The 22,037-nt window shown below is 35.7% G+C and overlaps 1 protein-coding gene across 1 annotated transcript in view; it reads left to right on the top strand.

The window, feature by feature from the left end:
• The window catches only part of LOC145243593 (uncharacterized), a 36,163-nt gene extending 14,860 nt beyond the window's left edge, over nucleotides 1–21,303 (top strand). The window contains exons 5-7 of the mRNA XM_080106581.1: nucleotides 13,594–13,728; nucleotides 19,433–19,579; nucleotides 21,213–21,303. Of these exons, the coding sequence (XP_079962707.1) occupies nucleotides 13,594–13,728; nucleotides 19,433–19,499 (202 nt within the window). The 3' untranslated portion in view covers nucleotides 19,500–19,579; nucleotides 21,213–21,303. The remainder of the gene's footprint in view (nucleotides 1–13,593; nucleotides 13,729–19,432; nucleotides 19,580–21,212) is intronic.
• Nucleotides 21,304–22,037: the final 734 nt, after the last annotated feature.

The raw sequence follows: 22,037 nt of genomic DNA on the forward strand, positions 1-22,037 counted from the left end.
TCTCTACTCTGCAACCTCTTTCCCACAGAAGAGACGTAGCGAGCCTGTCGTTGTTCTATCGTTATTTCCATGGCAAGTGCTCGTCTGAGCTCCATTCTCTGGTCCCCCCTCGCCAATCTTTTTCAAAAAACACCCGACTAGCTGAAACCACCGTCAATAATTTTCCCCACTCCCTATCTGTGCCTAAATCAAAACGTAGATTCCATGAACAAAGCTTCTTTCTTAGAACTGCACGCCTGTGGAACGCTGTTCCGCTTGCCTGTTTCCCTCCCGACTTCAACCTGGATGTCTTCAAGTCCAACACAAACAAATTCCTGATGAACCGCCCCCCCCAAGTAATGACACCTTACCAATTCTCCAATACTATTGCTACACTATCCCTTTGATTACTGTACACACAATAACCCTTATCCCCGAGTGGCCATTGGGCCTTGATAAGTGGTGAACTCCATGTAAAAAAAACAAAAAAACTATCTGTCAGATTCAAAAATGATTTTATGTTTCATAAACTGTTCGATCTTTTCCTTAACAGTTGATGCAGAGAATTAGAAAGCCATCAATGTGATTTCAAGTTCACCAAATTTGTTGACAAAAAAAAACCCCCAAAAAACATAAATCCATATTTATTTATTTCAAAATCATCAATGTGATTTCAAGTCCACCAAATTTGATGACATATTTTGCACTCTGAATTAAATCTTCTTTGATTTTTCATGCTTAAGTGTGAAATTCCGTTTCTTTGGTCTGTCATACTTAGGCTTGCAGTTAGCCTGTAATTTCGTTTTTTATGGTTTGTCATTTTCCTTAGTCTGTCAGGCTTAAGTCTGACAGACAAATAGCAGAAGGATTTTATCACCAATAAACTGTTTACAATACGCATCTTTGCAATAGTTACATCCACGCACAATTGTTCAAGAACTTCTGAATTAGATATAATGTATACAACAATTTCCAACCACTGGACTGGAAAGATAAAAAACTTGATAAATGGGTGCCTCAAGAATTGAACGACAACCAAAAGAAACGCCATTATTAAGTGTCATCTTCCTTTTTTTTTATGCAACACGAATGACCTCGGTTGTGACTTGCTATAAAAAGAGGATTTTTTCTGACAACCACCAATGCTCAGCTCAGTGGTTAGATGCCAACAAAGCTCCACTACACGTCCCAAAGCGAGAGTTGCACCAAAAGAAGGTCATGCTGACTGTTTGGTGGTCTGCAACTGGTTTCATCTAGTACAGTTTTTTTTAATGCAGGCGAAACCATTACGGCGGAGAAGTACTGTCAACAAATCGATGAACTGCATAAGAAACTTCGACAACAACACCCAGCATTAGTCAACAGAAAAGGCCCAATTCTTCTCCAAGACAATGCCCGACCACACGTTGCTAAACCGACCCTGCAGAAGTTGAACGAATTGGGCTATGAAACTCTGCAACATCCGTCATACTCTCCAGATCTCTCACCTACCGACTACCAGTTTTTCAAGCATCTTGACAACTTTCTGCATGAGAAATGCTTCAAAAACCTAAACGATGTCAAAAATGCCTTCAGTGACTTCGTCGCTACCATAATACAAGATTTTTACGTTATCCACCTGATAGTCAGGGACCCGAACTTTGGATTAACCACTAGGGAGGCTGTCCTATCAACAGGTGCAAAGTACTGCTGTATTGCTATTTGATGAATGGATTCTGGACCATGCAGTAGCTTCTGGTGGGGCTTCTTGATGCCATATTAGTTGGTAATTGTTACGGCTTTACCTTATCATGTGCTTCAAAAAAAAAATATATATATCTTTGTTTCTTTTTCTCCCTTACTTTCCTTCTCTGCCCTACTCTAAGCAAGTTTGTCGACTTATTCCACAAATCCCAAAACTCCATCATGAAAATTTTCCAGAAAAAAATACATCATTAAACCCAGAATTCTAACTTCCAATGTACACCCTCACTACCATGTCTCTTTCTCCAACATCTACATTAAAAAATATATATATATAATTATTGTAGAAGAATTTTTAAAAAGTTGAAAAGAAAAAAACCCGTCATATTTAAATAAAGCAATTTTGAAATTAAAATTTTTTTTAAGAATTGCATGACGTAAAATATTCCTCATATACAAGAACAATATCATTTGTTCCTACCCAGAGTACCCGTTTTTAGGGAGTTGGATTTTCCCCACATTAAAAACCGACCTTGTGTCTAACTCTGCCCTCGTGGGGAGGCAAGTGAATAGGAATAATCACATCAATTTCAATAGCCAAAACGATGAAGCCCCAAATATGTGGTAAGTGTTTATTTTAAGTGTAAAACAACGCTGACTGTTCTAGTTTGTGTTTTAAGGGGTTATCAAGGCCGCTGAAAATGAATCTGGCATTTAAACCCGTCACAAATTTACCGTTTGAATGCTATTAACCAGATGGTAAAAGTCCGACTCTGACTCCTAAAATTGCTAGGATGCCGACTCCGACTCCGACTCCTTTGATATCTTCAACTCCGACTCCCAACTCCGACTCCTGACTCCGGATCCCGACTTCTTGACCCCTATGTAGAAATCTATTCTGCAGACCATATACCAACCTCCCACACCTATTCAGCATTTTATAATTACTTTTCATGTATATTATTATTTACGTTTAACATTCACTCGTATGATAAATATACTCACATATACACTCAACCAGCTTTATAGAATAAGTTAAGATAACAACTGGATAAAAAATTTACTATGAAATTTTATTATGCTATCAGTTCAAAAAGGGATTACAATATTTAGGGATAGAGAAACCTCTTTAAGTCATGGCATTTCGAAACCAAACGCTTCTCATCAGAAGAGGGGAGTAAAGACACATATTATACAGAGAAGAAATTTTTTAAAAGATAATGTTGCCTTTATGGAAAGAGGATCAAAGGAAACTGTACTGAGATTAAAGCCACTTCCAGAGCTGTCAGCATTTACTGTAAAAGAGTAATAAAGAGTGCGAGCGAGTTGTATGCTCAGTCCATTAAGTCCAAAGTAGCTGAACTGCAGCTTAGTTCCTACCAGTTTTGGCAAATAGCAAACAGGATCTTGAACAGAAACGTGTACTCTATCCCAACCATCATCAATGGACCTGAAGTAATCTCGTCAATATCAGACAAAGCCAAACTCTTTGCCAAGAACTTTGCAACTAATTCTACCCTATGTAACCAAGGCCGTCACCCTCCTCCCACACCGTATTTCCTCCTTTATCAGAAAACACGCTGTGCCACATACAAATATCTGTGTGTGATGTTGTCAAGCTAATCAAAAACCTTGATTCAAGTAAAGCAACTGGCCCTGAGGGCATTCCAATTATAGTGTTGAAAAAAGCTTCAACCAGAACTAGCTCCCATACTTACAAAATCTGTTCAAGTGTTTTCATAAGGAGAATTGCTTCTCAACACCTTGGAAAAGCTCATCAGTATGCCCTGTATTTAAGAATTCAAGTGATCGGTCATCTCTCTCTCTCAATACAGTCTCCTATGCATCATGAGTAAGTTGCTGGAATCTGTGTTAAATAGAAAAGTAGTTAACCACCTCAGAAAAAATAACCTTCTTAGTGACATGCAATATGGTTTCCTTCTGCTAGATGTACAGCAGATGTGCTAACAGTTATATCTCATAGGATTAGTGGTCCTGGATATGACCTTAAACTATATTCGATGGTGAGGCCCTAGCTTGCAGGCTTTAGGGAGTGTGGAGCCACCCTTTAATTGTCATTGCTCCCAGGTCCACTCTGACCCGGAGTGGTAGTACCTGTTAGGATCCCAACTATGGGTTAAATAGAAACCGACTTGAAAAAAAACAAACATATTCTATTAAAAAATTTTTCTTCAAAATCACTGGATTCGGCATTAAATAACCTGAAAAGGGTTGATATGCCGTAAAGCAAAAACAACCAACCAACCAATCATAGCATTAGCGAATCTCTCGATGGAGGCTTCCTTTCTAGGGCAATTGCTCTTGACATATCAAAGGCCTTTGATAGGGTATGGTATAAAGGCCTACTTCACAAGATCTTCAGCTACAGTATAGCTGGAAATGTTTTCTCAATTATTAAATCATTTCTCTCTGATAGATTCATAAGAGTAGTGGTTGATGGACAGAAATCAGAAGCTCATAGTTCCTCAGATGTCCATCCTGGGCCCAACTCTCTTCCAGATCTATATTAATGATCTTCCCAATCACATCCTAAGATCATTCATAGACATTTATGCTGACGACACTACCATCTATGGCAACATATCAAAGGCCGTAAATGACCAAATTCTCTCTGATTTTTTGTTTTTTTAATTTTTTACACAGGAATCACCACTTATCAAGGCTCGGAGGCCACTCGAGGATAAGGGTTAATGGATATACATAAGTCAATGCGATTATAGCGTAGTAAACATAAGTAGTGGGAATTTTGTAAATTGAATTACTTAGGGGGACGGTTCATCAAGAACTTGTTTACGTTGGACTTGAAGACAATCAGACTGTAATCAGCTGGAAAGCAGGCAATCAGAAGAGAGTTCCACAGGCGTCTCTTTCCTTTGATCTTGAGCATGTGGTACAATGGAGAAAGAGGTGGCTGGTTACTTTTAATGCATCTAAAACCAAGCTTCTATCTTTACATCATCAATGCTCTGATCCCCATCTGGCATCAATTTAAATGAATGGCTCTTGTCTTTAGGAGGCTCCATGTTTTGACAAGCTGGGCTTGACCTTTACTCCTGATCTGAAATGGAAAACGTACATAAATAAGTTGCCAAGGTCACTGGAAAAAAGGTGGGATCTTTCTATCGATCCAGTAGATATCTCACTGCTGATGCAATTCTCTACCTATATAAGAGCCAAGTACGTCCAAGGATGGAGTACTGTTGCCACATCTGGGCAGGAGCTGATTGACAAAGTTCAAAATAGATTTCGCAGCCTAGTAGGGGATGCCTTTTTCTCTTCTCTGCAACTTTTTCTCACAGAAGAGACGTTGCGAGCCCGTCTCTGCTTTATCGTTATTTTCATGGAAAGGGTTCATCTGAGCTCCAATCTATGCCCCCCTCTCCAAACTTTCACGAAAAACACCTGTCTAGCTGAAACCACTATCAATAATTTCCCCCACTCTTTATCTGTGCCTAAACCTAAACATAGATTCCATGAACAAAGCTTCCTTCTTATAACTGCACACCTGTGGAACTTTCTTCCGTTTTCCTGCTTTCCAGCTGACTATAATTTGGTCATCTTCAAGTCCAACATAAACAAATTCTTGATGAGCCGTCCCTTAAGTAATCCAATTTACCAAATTTCCACTACTAACGATTACTATGATATTGCCCCATATACACTCATTAACCCTTATCCTCGAGTGGCCTCCGAACCTTGATAAGTGGTGACTCCTCTGTAAAACAAAAAAAATTAAAAATAAAAAGCTATAAATGGTTATAGTAGCATGGGTTGCTTCTTATTGATTTATGCCGGGTTTTTTTTTTGTTTTTTTTATAAGATTTTAATTCCGGAACGACCCCGGACAAGTCCAATTGCCAAATTTCATTTGATTAAAAAACTGGATAACTTTCGGATTACAATCTGATTGTTATCCGATGTAATCTACAGTGATCTTATTCAAAGATAGAATTTTGATTGATCCTGTGTGATGTCACAACCAAAACGAAAACAGCTGTCCAGACAGGATTTGCAGTGATCCGATGAACCGAAATATCTTGATGAAGTAGAAGCATTACAGTGCAGTACAAAATATGATAGATCTCCAAAAATAAAAGCAAAACCATACAAAAATTAAATTATGTAACTGGTAAAACCGAACAGGAAAACCATGTCAAAAAAAAAAAAATTTAACTTAAGGAGTTGGAGCTGGATTAAAAATTCCAACTCCAACTTCAACTCCTAGTACTCTTAGAAATTCAACTTTGACTCCAGCTGAAACCTCCGATTCCCTCTGACTCTGCAACCCTGGTATTAACCCCTCTACCCTGGGACTAGTTTGTGCCATTTCACCGCCTAGGTTTTTGTTACATGATGTATTCGCGAGACTTGTCACATCCCAGAGGAATCTTTAGCAGACATTTGAAATAAAGTTTGTTTTAAATATTGTCCCCCCCCACAATATAAACAAAATTTGTGTAAAATTATTAAAGGATTTTTTTGCTCGGTTAATGTCGATGCGTTACTTACAGGAAAATGGTTAATTAAACTGCAGAAGCACCTCTTAAAAAATATGCAAGTTCTATAATTGAATACCTTCCTCCAAAAAAAACGAAAAACAAAAATATATTTTTGTAAACCGCTCGTCAAAACTTTAGATCAATTAAAAAGCATTAAAACTATGCAACAACTTAAACTTTCTTATTTCAAATATCTGCTAAAGATTCTTCCATGATGTGACAAGTCACTTTACTACGTGTGTGTACGCATCATGTAAGAAAAGGGTTAACGCATTCTGTGAAATCGTGCAAAATAGTTCCAGAATCCAAGGGTTGATACCATGCAAAGGGTAAATTTGCGACGGGTTTAAATGCCAGATTTGTTTTCAGCGGCCTCGATAACCCTTAAAAACACAAACTAGAATGGTTGGCGTTGTGTTAATAAAATAAACATTTACTACATATGTCCCAATACAATACGTCAGTTCAATAGCCAATCAAATGTCATTCTTACAGACGGTGTACCGCCAAATATGTCCGAGTATTTTCCTCATATTTTGGTTTATCTAAACTGCAAGAAGGTAATTTTTGGAGTATGACATTCTTCGTTCTGTAACCAGTACGTATATCATACAGACTTTTCTGTATTTTTTTTTTTTTTTTACTTTGCTGCCTTAAGTACTAATCTGAATAAACCCTAAAAATTATACAATGTTACTCAGTTTGGTACTACTACAGTTTATCGCCGAAAATGGAGACGCCATTTTTTTCGTGCACCTGTCGTCAGAATCAGAGGGAGAAATCAGTATTTTAAACTATGACCAAAGCATGAAATAAATGACAAAAACGGCAGATTTTGTGTACAAATAGCCTCGAACCCTGTTATAAAAAAAGGGGACACGTTGGGTCGACACCGGTATATAATGTTTAATGTAAACAGAAGTTTGTTTACGTAAAATGTATTTTAGATTAACCACGTTGTATAACAAATAAAAAAGAAATAATGAAAGATGAAGTGTAGCAGCCAACACCCGCTACATCACAGGCAGGAGCTACTCTAGAGTTATAATCAGGATTCGGTTCTGGGGTTCGGGAAGGAGTGAGTCACTCTCTCGACAACAGCACGTTTCCACCTCTTCTTTTCCAATCGACCACACCTGGCCTCTCACCACCAATGTCACACCGCATAATCCGAACGTCAGCAATACAAAATTCTTTTCAAGAGAAGATGTTCACAACTCTTTTCTCTCTGCTGCCCCGGGGAATTTTTCTCTGCTTTTATATCTAGAAAAAAAAAAGGAAGAGACAGGAAAAAAATAATAGCTTCTCCCATCATGCTCTGCCTTCCCAAGATGCCCTTCGCGTATACAAATGCGCTGACCATCCTTTCCTTGTTCTTTCCCAAAGAGCCATGCAGATACGCTCGGTATGTTTCTTTTTTTTTTTTCTTCTTTTCTAACCATATACCTTCCTAGCTTGTCCAATCACAAGCCAGCTCTCTATAACGTGATAGAGTATATAAAAGGCGAAATCAGTAACCATTAATTGTCTTTCTTGCTGCTAAGTCCAGCAGTACACATAACTGGGGGGGCGCTTTTGCCCCCCCCCCCGGCCAAACGTGAGCACTACAAGCTAACTATGGCTCTCTTCCAACTATCATTTGTTTCCGCGTGCTGTACCCACACGAACTTTATCATTCTACAGGATTACCCAAACGAACATTCTTTGTCATGCTAAAGAACATAAAACTCACACTCGCGCACGACAGCACGTCAACACACTGAAGACTTTGCCCTTTTTTTCTCTTTTAATTGGTTTAATTTGCCCCGGCGACTACTAGCTATAAACACGTGTGGACTGAACTGTTCTCTTCCTCAACCAGCCAGCATGATATTAATTCTATCTTCACACAAGAACACTTCAACATATCAACCCCATTCTCTCTTGTACTCTTCTACCAACGCTACTAACGAAAATAACAAATAAAGTTTGTTTATTAATATAGAATGAAACCTCAATGCTCGTTCCGTTATTTCTATAGTGTCGTCTACTAAAAGTACGGTTAGAGGAACATCGAAATTCTTTAATATGTGGAGAGATTGAAAAATCGGGTATAGCTGATCATATCTAGCAAATTTTCAATAATTTTGTAACTACGTCAGGCAGGAGCTACTTCTCATGACTTCAAGATTTGAAATCCATTTCTCCCTGGCTTGTCCAATCACAAGCGAGCTCTCTATCAAGTGACAGAGTATATTAAAGGCGAAATCACAAACCTTTAATCCTTTTTCTCGTTGCTTTGCCCAGAAGCACACATCACGGCCGAACGTGAGTACTATGAGCTAACTATGACTACTAGCTATAAACATGTGTGGACTGAACTATTCTCTTCTTCAACAAGCTGGCAATATATTAATTCTATTTTCACACAAGAACACTTCAACCTACTAACCCGTTTCTCTCTTGCACCCTTCTATTAACGCTACTAACGAAAATGACAAATAAAGTTTGTTTATTAATATAGAATGCAACCCCATTGCATTGTCCGTTATCCTATAGAAGTTTTAAAATGATTAAATGTGTTTTATGTTATGATTTAAAAATTTTGTTTTATAATTTAAAAATTTTATTTTATAATTTAAAATATTAAATAATGAAAGATGAAGTTTAAAATTTCATCTTGCATTATTTATTTATTTTTTGATTTGTGGTTAATTTAAATTAAATTTTAATCATAGGATTACATTTTCAATAATCACGTAAATATAAACAAACTTTTGTTTACATTAAGCGCTGTATACCGGTGTCGACCCAACGTGCCCCTTTTTCTGATAACAGGGTTCGAGGCTATTTGCACAACTAAACAGCAAATCTGCTAACTAGGTAATGATTACTTTCGGAAAGAACACGATAAGTTTGGAAAAATGAGTTAAAAATAAAAAACTATACAAAATACTGTTAAAAACCCACCGAATATATGCCAGCCTATGTCACAATAACTTATATTGAGCGAGTTTCTAACAGTATTTTGTATATTTTTTATTTTTAACTCATTTTCCCAAACTTACCGTGTTCAACAGAGAGTCCGGCGCCATTTTAAATTTTTTATTACATCGGTAAACGCTGTATGTTTTTCAAGCTGAATAAATATGTTACATTAAATAAAAACATTAAAAAAATTATCCAGTTAGGTAGAAAAGTAACTTATCTTGCCTTTGATAACATTTATTTGTTATATATTTGTTTTTTGACAACTTTTTCGAATCTATGTGTATAGTAATACAAACCCATTTTAATTTCTAGAATAAAACAGAAACCTACTCGACGAGAACACGACTGTTTTTGTTTTAATAATTATTTTTTATTCAAATATAAAAATAAAAATTTCAAGTTTGCTTGAACTTTGCAATTTTCGGATTATTTTCTTGTTTTTTGTTTTGCTTTTGTTTTGTTTTTTTTTTTTGTTTTTGTTTTTTTGCCGGTTCTAACAAACAAGCAAAATGAAAACAAAAACAACTTTAGTGCATATACACTTATGCTACCATGATTAAATTTTTTTTTTTTTAATGGTTTAATGCCTCCCCCAAAGTTTGAAGTGTTTCTAATGTACTTGTGCCCATACCCCCCTCGCACTGTTAAATCCGATAAAAAATAAAAATAACAAAATAATCCGAAAATCGCAAAGTTCAAGCCAAATTGAAATTTTTATCCAAAGAAAAATAACACGGCCAAACAAAAAAATATCCACCCAAAAAAAAGAAAAAAAAGTCACGCCCCCCCAAATATCCATTAAAAAAAGACAAAAGAAAACATAATAACAAAATAATCTGAAAAGCGCAAAGTTCAAGCCAAAATAAAAAGAAACAAAGTTACACACGCCAAAATTGTTTTCCTTTTCGGAATAATGAACGCTCCCTCGAATGAACTGCATACAACATCGGAGCTGTCGTATTTCGCTGTAGGGGCCTCAGTCCTAGGGCCTCCGGCCTCACTCGTGTATGTCCGCCCCCTTGGGTTTTCTAAAAAAAAAAAAAAAAAATTAAATCTCGAAATAATGCTTTCGAAAAATTTAACTAATTCGTATTCAAATGAAAAAAAAAAGAAGAAAAAAAAAATAAATCTCGAAATAATGCTTTTGAAAATGTAACTAATTCGTATTCAAATGAAAAAAAAAGAAGAAAATAAAAATAAATACAAAATTAAATCTCGAAATAATGCTTTCGAAAAATTTAACTAAATACGAATATTCAAATGAAAAAAAAAAAAAAAAAAGAAGAAAATAAAAATAAATACAAAATTGGCTCATAAATTCCGTTAGGTTAAAAACCGGGTTTGTCTGCTCGACTTCTTTAGTAAACGCCGTTTTGTTAAGGAACAACAATAGCAAATAAAAGAAGAAAGAACAAAGCCCAAAAACCTTTAACAGCTTGAAACGATTATGTCAGTTTAACGACGGACCAAAGCACCCCGAGTTTGAATGACTTTTATTAGGCAAGCCCTTTTATTTTACCTGGCAATTGATAAAAGCCGGCTTCCTATTCTAAGACGAAACAAGTCTCGGCTTGAATCACCAGGCCTTCCTTCTCTGACAACAAAGAGAAATAAAACTAATACATAAAATCCGTTGCCAAGGCCGCTGGAAAAATGGTGGGATCCTTTTATCGATCCACTAGATATCTCACTGCTGATGCAATTCTCTAACTTGTAGGGGAAAAGAAGTTGAAGCGAAATTAAATCTCTTTGTCCCAAACAAAATAAGAAAAAAGAAAAAGGAATAAAACAAAATGGCACCTCCTTCTGGTTTAAAAGGAACCGCATTTATTTTTTAGCAAAAACAAGATGAATAAGCAAAGGTCCGATAGGTGAAAGTTCTTGCGAAGTCATTATGATTAGAATGTTAGATGAAAGTCCTTCATTGAATTGATAAGATTAGAAGGTAAAATTGAGATGGTCGGACTGACTTCCTCATCTTGGTTGTTATTGTCACAACGTTTCGGCCGTTTTGCCCTCCGGCCTTCGTCAGGTGTTTTGTATCAAACTGGGGAACCGTTTGTTAGGAGTCTCGAACCCAACCCTTTATTATTATTACAGGGGTACCGTGTTCGGACTCCAGCTAGGCTTTGGGACATAGTTGCTGATTCTCTGTTTTTGAATGTTACTTTTTTCACTGCCTTTGTTCAGGATTGAACTCAGCACTTTTGGGTAACTGTAAACTTTGATACAACGTCTAGGACCACTCAGCCATATGTCACAATTCTTAGTTGGTTTTTGTTAATGTTAAACCTATGTTGCTATTCAAGGTTTTCTCTCTCTATCAGAGGTGTCCAAATTGCATTCAGCTCTATGCTTTGGTTTGCTCAGTAGGTTGTTATGTCCGAGCATGTCAGCTGTTTCTTTAAGTTTTCTCACTTTCCAGTGGGTCTCTCTGTTTATTATTTTTACTTCATTCCATAGGGGGCGATGGTCCCCCCTCTCCATCCAGACATGGTTGGCTATACCCGATTTTTCCGTCTCCCCTTTAGTTACCGCTTTTCGGTGTTCTTCCACCCTTACTTTAAGGGGGCGGCATATTTCACCCTTGTAAACCTTTCAATGAAAACACCTCATCTCAAAAATACAGACAATTACTAGAAGGTAAAAGTCTTGTGTGAAAATAATGTCCTTATTTTAAGGTTGGTGTTTTAACTGGCGAAGTTCGCCTTATTCAAAAGTCCCACGAGGAAAGTAATTCATGAGAAAAGCAATTCGTTGTTATTAATTAGAAAATGTGCGGAATGTGTACGTGTGTACATAAGTGTGATTTTTGAGTGCCCGCGTGGCGTGTGTAGTTATGATTTTGACGGCTTTGACAGCGACAAGGTTATGAAAACGAGAAGCATGTTCTCGTGTGACGTCGAAGCGAGAAGAAGGGGAAAAGAAGGAAAGAAAGAATGTTTGATGCGTTTTTATACTTTTTGGACCAGCTCCAAAACAAGATTGCTACTGCTGATATTTTGGTTTTTGGAAAAGCGTTAAAAAGACAATCTTCTAAATTTTCTCATTGGTCGCTTGTGTCACGTGATACTGACGTCAACTACGTCCGTCAGAAATCTGTTCATTTTACTTTTGTTGTTGTGAGAAAAAGTGTGTGGGCGTATTTGAAATTGTGCCGTTACTAGAAGAACTTATTTTTGTGCAAAATGTGCGGGAAAATTGAAATGAATAAATGTTCGTTTATTTGCGCGCGCGTGAGTGAGTGACGGCACAATCTATATAAGAGCCAGGTACGTCCAAGGATGGAGTACTGTTGCCACATATGGGCAGGAGCTGCTAAAAGGGACTTATCCTGCCTTGATAGAGTTCAAAATAGACTTTGTAGCCTCGTAAGGGATGTCCTTTGCCCTTCCCTGCAACCTCTTTCTCACAGAAGAGATGTTGCGAGTTTGTCTCTGCTTTATCGTTATTTTCATGGCAAGTGCTCGACTGAGCTCCAATCTATGGTCTCTCATCGCCAAACTTTCACAAGAAACACTTGTCTAGCAGAAAATACTATCAATAATTCCCTCCACTCTTTATCCGTGCCTAAGCCTAAATGTAGATTCCATGAACAAAGCTTTTTTCTTAGAACTGCACGCCTATGGAATTGTCTTCCGTTTTCCCGCTTTCCAGCTGCCTATAATATGGTTGTCTTCAAGTCTAACATAAACAAGTTTTTGATGAGTCGTTCCAATTAAGTTAACAAATTTACCGACTTTCCATTACTAACGATTACTATATTGTCCAATTGTCTGATGTATACTTTTTAACACTTGTCCGCGAATGGCCTCTTGGCCTTGATAAGTGGTGATGTCTATGTAAAAAACAAAAAACAAAAAAACTAGACTTCTTAGCCCATTAAAAATAGGCGAAAAGTCATAGCCCATTGACTTAGAATGAGTGCTTTACGACAAATTGATAGCTGACTATGGTTAAATTTGTGTCCATTTTGCATTAAATACTAATCCATATTAATCTCAACGGTGCATCAAATAGATACCATAATACTTAGTTCGCTGCACCTTATCATAACAAAGGTTTATACGAAATCTCAGCCAGATCGGCTCAGTAGTTTCCGATAAAACTTCTAGAGTAAATGTGGTATTGTGGTAACGAATCTCTTAATCCCTATTAATCCTTAGCGCTGCAATCTACTCATATTTATTTATTTTTAACCGTAGTTTAATTTTAGTGAGGGGGCGAGTAGCGGGCTTTCACCGAGCAACGCCGGTTAACGGGTCCTGCTAGTAAATAATAATCCAATGATAGCAAATGAATGCTTTCCTAAAGGACGTTGGCTGTTACGATTTCATTGGCTTAGCGTTTTGGCATTTTTCGACGTTTTACATAAACTGACTGGAAATTTCTGACGATATCACGGTCTTTATTCTGCATAAGTACTTTCTTATTTTTTCAGTTCCCCAGCATTTTTCCAAAGAGATTCCATGCAATCCGTCGATGAGTCGTTGATCAAACAACTGCAAGAAAAATTCGAGGAAGTCAAAGAAGAGAAAGCGTTAACATTACACGAATCTTTGGAGCGGATGGAGAAGTAAGTTTATTCGATTTTATCTTCACTATTATGAATTATAACCTTCACCCATACTCCTCTTCTGTCTGCTCAATCACATATAGACTTCCAAATATTCAATTAACCATCTAATTAGGAATATAACTTAACCTCCATTTTACTACACTTTTTTAATTAATTTATTTATTTGTTTATATTTCATATTCATATTTTCTATTCATATTTTATATTTTATATTCATATTTTATATTTCCTATTTATATTTAATATTTTCTATTCATATTTTATATTTATATTTAATATTTCCTATTCATATTTTATATTTTCTATTCATATTTTATATTTTATATTTATATTTTATATTTTCTATTCATATTTTATATTTAATATTTCCTATTCATATTTTATATTTTATATTCATATTTTATATTTCATATTCATATTTTATATTCATATTTTATATTTCCTATTCATATTTTATATTTCCTATTCATATTTTATATTTCCTATTCATATTTTATATTTTCTATTCATATTTTATATTTCATATTCATATTTTATATTTCATATTCATATTTTATATTTCCTATTCATATTTTATATTTTATATTCATATTTTATATTTTCTATTCATATTTTATATTTCATATTCATATTTTATATTTTATATTCATATTTTATATTTTATATTTATATTTAATATTTTCTATTCATATTTTATACTTCCTAATCATATTTTATATTTCATATTTTATATTTCATATTCATATTTTATATTTATATTTTATATTTTCTATTCATATTTAATATTTTCTATTCATATTTTATATTTTCTATTTATATTTTATACTTCCTATTCATATTTTATACTTCCTATTCATATTTTATATTCATATTTTATATTTTTCTATTCATGTTTTACATTTCCTATTTATATTTAATATTTTCTATTCATATTTTATATTTTATATTCATATTTTCTATTTTCTATTCATGTTTTATATTTTATATTCATATTTTATATTTCCTATTCATTCTTTTATATTTTCTATTCATATTTTATATTTCTATTTTATATTTTATATTTTTATTTTCTATTCATATTTTCTATTCATTCTTTTATATTTAACGTCTTTATTTATTTTGTTAGTTTTTTACTTATTGTTCATTTATTGATTTATTTATTTATCTATTGTTTTATTTAGTTAATTTAGATATTTAAGTTATTTACTTATTTAGTTCCCCCCCCCAACACATATATTTAAAACCCTTTTATACATTCTTTTTTTACATCATACTTTAAATCTATTACTGTAGCCTTATCTTCCTTCCATTAATTTTATAAGCCCGCCTTTAATTAGGAGTAGGACGTATCTTAAAATCCACTGTATTTCTTCTGATAAGCTGTATCTTTAACACGACCTTAATATCATCCCAATGCCGCTACCATCTCCCACATCGTCTGCTGACCGATTTTCAATTTACTTCTGACCTGCATTCAATTGTCACCTTCTCCATTTCTATCCGTCTCCGAGACTGGAAATATATTTTATATTTTATATTCCACGTTTTAGATTCCATGTTTTGAATGAAATCGATTGGAATTTCCATTTTTTATTCTTTTTAAATACAGATCGAAAATTGTCGTAAATTGACTGGCAAAACAAATTTAACTATGTTAAAGAAACTTGAAAGACTAATTAGAAGTGTCAGCCATTTTGAGTTTCAGAACAGTTTCAGATGGTTCGCTGTTACACACAGGTCCTGGGAGGTGACTTGTTTGTAGTAGACAGTTCCACAGAACAAAATACTCTTACCGTGTCGAAACCCGGGAAAAGAACATGTGAAATTTATGAAGCAATTCTGGTTTCTGATTGGTTGGTAGCAGCAGTGGCGTATCTAGGGTATGGCAGGCATGGCCCGTGCCATGGGCGCCACTCTGACATGGGCGCAAAAATTGCTTGACAAACATTAAAATTAGTAGTTAGGTATATCTAAGGTATAAATTATTAAGAAGGGGCGCACATTAAAACTTTGCCATGGGCGCCATTTTACATAGGTACGCCACTGGGTAGCAGAACGTGAATTAATTTGATTCGTCAGTTCTTAGCAGCATCGTTTATAAATAGAATTGTCCGACTGTGTGGGATCATACCCCATTATAAACCTTTTATGATGGGATGTGTCTCCTCGCGGCTTCGGCTGCAGGGAGACAGGGTAGTACATGTCAAGGATTCGTCACTTGACACTCAGCCCAACAGGTGAGGGGCCGGGAACTGGCCCAGCACCTGTTGGACTGAGGTACACCGCCTGGGTAATACCTAGGAGGTCCACCCTCCCAGGCCTTGCCACCGGGCTTTCCGGTGGGGCAAATTTATTGCTTGCTGCCTGAGGCGCCCCGACCGGGGAATGCCGACGGGGTTACTCAGGCAATTTTTAAAATTGCAGGAGTGCCCCTCCTTTAGGGGAGCCTGCGGGGTTCCCACTTTCCAGGCCTTGTGCCAAATAATGCTGAGGTGGGTAGCATTTAAATAACTACCCCATTATACACCCAAAATATTGCAACAATTATATAGACTTATTTCTTGTTTACTTGCTTCCTCGGAACATGACGGTGGTCTAGTGGTAAATGACACAAACTGATGACCTGGGTGTCCCAAGTTCGAATCCAGGTCGTTCCACAAAAGTCACTTTCAGTTGGGATGTTGGCAATCTTCACATGGTTCCTCCCGTCATTCCTAATATATTTCTAGAAAGAATTGTGACTAAAAAAATATCGGGGAAACCAATGCTAACGATAGAATCTTCAGATTCATAAAATACGATGATGATGATGATGACTCGCTTCCTCGCCAGCACAGATTTTAATGCAAATCGCTCCAGACAAAGCATAAAGCCACTTGATGTAAAAAGCTAAAAAATAACTACTTCATGGTCCAAATGAGCCAACGATAAGTATGAAGTGTATATATATTGTGACTCAGAAAACAGCAATTTTTTCCCCCTTATCAGAAACATCGGTCAAGGAATGTGAGAACTAAAGGATAAACTAAGGGAAGTGAGGGTTACGATGCTGCCGAACGTAAACTCAAGGTCCACTTTAGATACAAGATCAGTTTTTGATGTGGGAAAATCTAGCTTACTCTGAATTGGAACAAAAGTTAAGATTACCTCAGTCTGGAATAATTTATCCTTCACTGACCGAGGACAGAAAAGATGAAGTGTTGTATCAGAACAGATATTGCACTTTGCCCCTAGTCAAAAATGTCAATATTAATTTATTGTTTATGTCTTGCTTCGCTGCGTTTTTATGTTATGATAAAATCACGTGTTATCCCACGTGACAGTAAACCCCGACCCCAAACGTTGTTTCTATGGTCCTCTCCTTTGTCTTCTCTTCCGCCTGTGTCGTTGTCTCTCACATTAGTGCGTGTCAAAGGAGGCACACACAGGTTCAAAACTATATAAAAAAAAAAATAAATAAAACAAAACACAAACACTGATGTATTTTGCAAATATCAGCTGAACTCTGGGTGTGTGCGTGACATCATCGACTTTCTACACGCTAAAGTCAATATCTGTGTGTGTGTGTGTGGGTGTGAGGGGGCGTGTGTCTCTGTATGTGTCTGTGCGTTTTCTGTCGAGGCCGTGTTCGTCAGCTCATTTTGATCTTCTAATGCTCTCTCGAGCTAGTCCAAGTGTAAGGTAGTCAATATCGTAGTTATTGTTAGTAGAGGAAATGTGGTAAATTAGATTACTTAAGGGGGACGGCTCAAGAACTTGTTTACATTGGACTTGAAGACGACCATATTGTAGTCAGCTGGAATGTAGGGAAACAGAAGAGAGTTTCACAGGTGTGCAGTTCTAAGAAAAAAGCTTTGTTCATGGAATCTATGTTTAGCTTTAGGCACAAATAAAGAGTGGGGGGAAATTATTGATAGTAGTTTCAACTAGATGAGTGTTTTTCGTGAAAGTTTGGCGAGGAGAGACCATGGATTGGAGCTCAGACAAGCACTTGCCATGAAAATAATGATAAAGCAGAGACAGGCTCGCAACGTCTCTTCTGTGAAAAAATGGTTGCAGGGAAGAGAAAAGGGCATCCCCTAACAGGTTATGAAATCTACTTTGAACTCTGGCAACAGCACTCCATTCTTAGACATACTTGGCTCTAATACAGGTAGAGAATTGCATCAGCAGTGAGATATCTACTGGAGCAGTAGAGTGACCGAACCATTTTTCCAGTGGCATTGGCAACAGATTTGATGTACATGTTCCATTTCAGATCAGGAGTAAAGGTCAGACTTAGAAGCTTGTCAAAACATGGAGCCTCCACAAGACGAGAGCCATTCATTTCAATTGATACCAGACAGAAGTCAGAGCGTTGATGATGTAAAGATTGGTTTTAGATGCATTAAAATTAACCAGCCACCTCTTCCCCCACTAAGATCAGTCATGGTAAAACTTGGATAGATTATCTAAATGGACGACTCAATAGGAATTTATTCACATTGGACTTGAAGACGACCATGTTATAGTAAGGCGGGAAGTAAACAAATAGTATTGCGTTCCACAGATGGACTGTTCTAGGAAAGAAACTCTGCTCATGGAATTTTCATTTAGTTTTAGGCAAAGATAGAGAGTGAGGAAAGTTGTTGATGGTTGTTTTAGCTAGGTGAGTATTTTTTAATGTTTTACGAGGAGAGACCATAGATTGGAGCTCAGTCGAACACCTGTCATAAAAGTATTGATATAACAGAGACAGTCTCTACTAGTGGGAGTCGCTCAGCCTTGCTCGGTCATAAAAGACGCTTAAATATATTTTAATTCATGCTGGTTTTTATTTATTAGTACAGAGCCAATTCTCTGTTGAATATTATATTGTACCTAATATATAGTACTGATTTCAAAAGTTTAAAAAAAAATTGACTTGGGTGCCATTAGCTAGAATCGAAATCTAAACAGCTGCATTCCCTACCATTTGAGCTATCAACAGATAGGTAAGAAAGATTAAAAATGAAACCACTTCAAACTATGAATGAATTTGCACATGCGCAAAAGTAATAGAAATATGTCAGCAAGTTGAAATGAACATTTTTCATTTCAACTTGCCGACATATGTCTGTATGCGTTATTCATCCATCCAAACAAAGATTTTACTCATTATAAACAATCCTTGATGTATTATTACTATTTCCTGTTAATTTCAGTGTTATATGACCAGTAGTTTAAGAGTTTATCGGTTAAATATTTTCACACAGATAGACACACATGCATACATCTATTGTTTTATTTATATAGATTAATTATGTCTTCTCTGTCTGTCTGTCTCTCTCTCTCTCTTCCTTTCCCCCTTTCCTCTCTCTTTATATATCTTATTCTCTCTCCTTTACACCTCACTCTCTCTCTTCCCTCTTTTCAACTTGTTCATTCTCTCTCTCTTTCTTTTTTTCTCTGTATCGTCTTCACTCTCCTTTCCATCTCTCATTTCCTTTATGTCTTGCAGTCTTTACTTTTTTCTCTCTTCCTTCTCCTTCTTTTTGACTGTCCTCCTCTTTCTCGCTATCATTCGCACTCTCTTTGCTTGATCTGTTTTCTTCCATCTCTCTCTTTCTCTTCCTCTCTCTCTCTCTCTCTATTTCCTTTTCTGCAAGTTTTTCACTCCTCCTTCTTCTCGTTTATATCCTTCCTCATCCCCCTTTTCATTTATCTCCTCCTCTCTAACTAGAGAATGTCTGCTTGTCTGCGAAAGTAAATTCCGAGCCATGTCAATAGATTACCCGTGTTACCGTTAAGCCCTAGCAGAAATGCGAAACGGAACTTCCAAACTCCTCAGTGAATCAAAGAAAAAATTGCAAAATGATGGAAAAAATTGGTAAGTAAACAAAATCTGTATTCATCATCATCATCATCATCATCATCATCATCATCATCATCATCATCATCCACTCAAAATCTGTATTATCATTATTATTATTATCCACTCACTAGGAGTTCTCTCAAAGTTTATTTTATGTCTACAGTTTGTGGATAGTTTATTTTTATGATTTAGTAGTTTTTTTAAGCTAGCTTTCTAGTTTCTTTTTTTTTTTACTAATCAGCAAATTTAATTCCTTGGGCTGAAATTCTAAATTGTTAAAATGACAGCTAGTATGTTTGAATGTTTTTTGTTTTTGTTTTTTTAATTTAAATTTTCGATGGTATAACTCCTTCGTCAGAGGTTACAAGATATTCCATATCTTCTTTTACTTTTTCAATGAAATCTAATTGTGCAGATAATAGCAAACAAAAAAAGATTCAGAAGTGACGAAGAGGGAGAGGAGAGAGAGAGAGAGAGAGAGAGAGAGAGAGAACCTGCTACAACATAATAAGTCTCTACAATGAATGATAGACAAAAAATAACGGGTTTGTATTACTGTACACATAGATTCGAAAAAGTTGTCAAAAACAAATATATAACAAATAAATGTTATCAAAGGCAAGATAAGTTACTTTTCTACCAAACTGGATATATTTTTCGTGTTTTTATTCAATGTAACATGTTTATTCAGCTCGAAAACCATAGTGTTTACCGATGTATTGGAACATTCAAGATGGCGTCTTATTCTCTCTTTAACACGGTAAGTGTGGGAAAAGATGTTATAAATAAAAAAACCGGATAAAATACTGTTAAAAACTCGCTCAATATATGTTACCGTGACATAGGTTGACATATATTCGGCGGGTTTTTAATAGTATTTTGTATAGTTTTTTATTTATAACACCTTTTTCCATACTTACGGTGTTAAAAAGGGTGTGAGACGCCATCTTGAATTTTCCAATACATCGGTAAACACTGTATGTTTTTCGAGCTGAATAAACATGTTACATTGAATAAAAACACAAAAAATATATCCAGTTTGGTAGAAAATTACCTTGTCTTACCTTTGATAACATTTATTTGTTATATATTTGTTTTTTGACAACTTTTTCGAATCTATGTGTACAGTAATACAAACCCAAAATCTCAATAGAAGGTGCGTATATAAAAACGACAGACAATTACAAAATTCGCGCATAAGCCTGAAGAGTCCTAGAGTGGATAAAACGCGGAATATTCAGTGTAGCTTAATCGCCATATATATTTTATAACTTACTAACTACCTCCACCTACGTATTGAGCACTTTTGAAGTAAATACTAAAAGTTTACGCATAAATTTATACTTTCGTATATTAATTTTATGTGAGTAAATGAAGTAGTCATACATATATATATACATATATATATATATATATATAATTTAAATGAGAAATTTGAAAACTTGTTTTTTTTTCATTTTGGTGTTCAGGAGAAGGTAATACCTCGAAGTAGAAGAGAAAAGAAATGTACGTATGTTAGGCTCTAACTGCTTCGGCAAATGGAAAATTTTGTTAAATTAAATGATTCTCATATCTTGATTATGCCATTTTTAGTAGTAGTAATAGTAGTAGTAGTAGTTTCTAATATCTATTGTTCTCTTTTGAAAAGGTTTAGTCAATTGGAACTCAGCATTCCTTCTTCCTTAAAGAATATTTGGTACTATCAAGTAATTCTCCCAAAATTATACAAATTTGGTTTGGTAAGTATTAATATTTTCTCTGGTTTGATTATTTACAAGGTATATTATTTAGGGAATCATAACAATGACGTAGAAACATGTATTGCCAGGATACACAAACTATAGAGAATGCATTGGCTATGTGGAGAGATGGGTGATTTGTATACGTATCTACATATATCTATTCCTTACGTGGTTGATTCCTCAAAGACAAACGTAAAAGAGACGTGATAAAACATGATACATAAAAGGAGGGAAAGATTACACATGTAATTACTTAGCAATAGTTCACATCAAACGACGTTAAACATAATCGAAATATGCATGTATTACCAGGGTACACAACTTATAGAGAATGCAAGTCTTTGCCCCCACTCCTCATCCTAATAGTGTTACAAAGTGCATAACGAGATCTCATTTCGATTTGTAAAGCTTTCTTTGCAAGAAAGCAACAAAATTAGCAGGAGCAGCGAATACATCGTTGAACGTTCATTTGCTGTATACACCTACACAATTTTCATGATCGTAAAAGCTAGAACTCGTCTTGTTTTCGCTGACATGGTTGGAAGCACAGGGATATTGTATTTTCAGCCAATCACATTGCGAGGAAAGAGAATATAAAAATATTTCCCCTAACAGCTCTCACTGGAGCCAGTCTGTCCACTATAAAAAGGGGGCAAACGCGCCAAAACCAGTCAGTCGAACCCAGAGTCACAGTCAGTCGAACCCAGAGTCACAGTCAGTCAACCAGCATG

This window comes from Euprymna scolopes, chromosome 22, assembly GCF_053919585.1.
Source record: "Euprymna scolopes isolate OS-2025 chromosome 22, ASM5391958v1, whole genome shotgun sequence".
In the NCBI taxonomy this organism is placed as follows: domain Eukaryota; kingdom Metazoa; phylum Mollusca; class Cephalopoda; order Sepiida; family Sepiolidae; genus Euprymna; species Euprymna scolopes.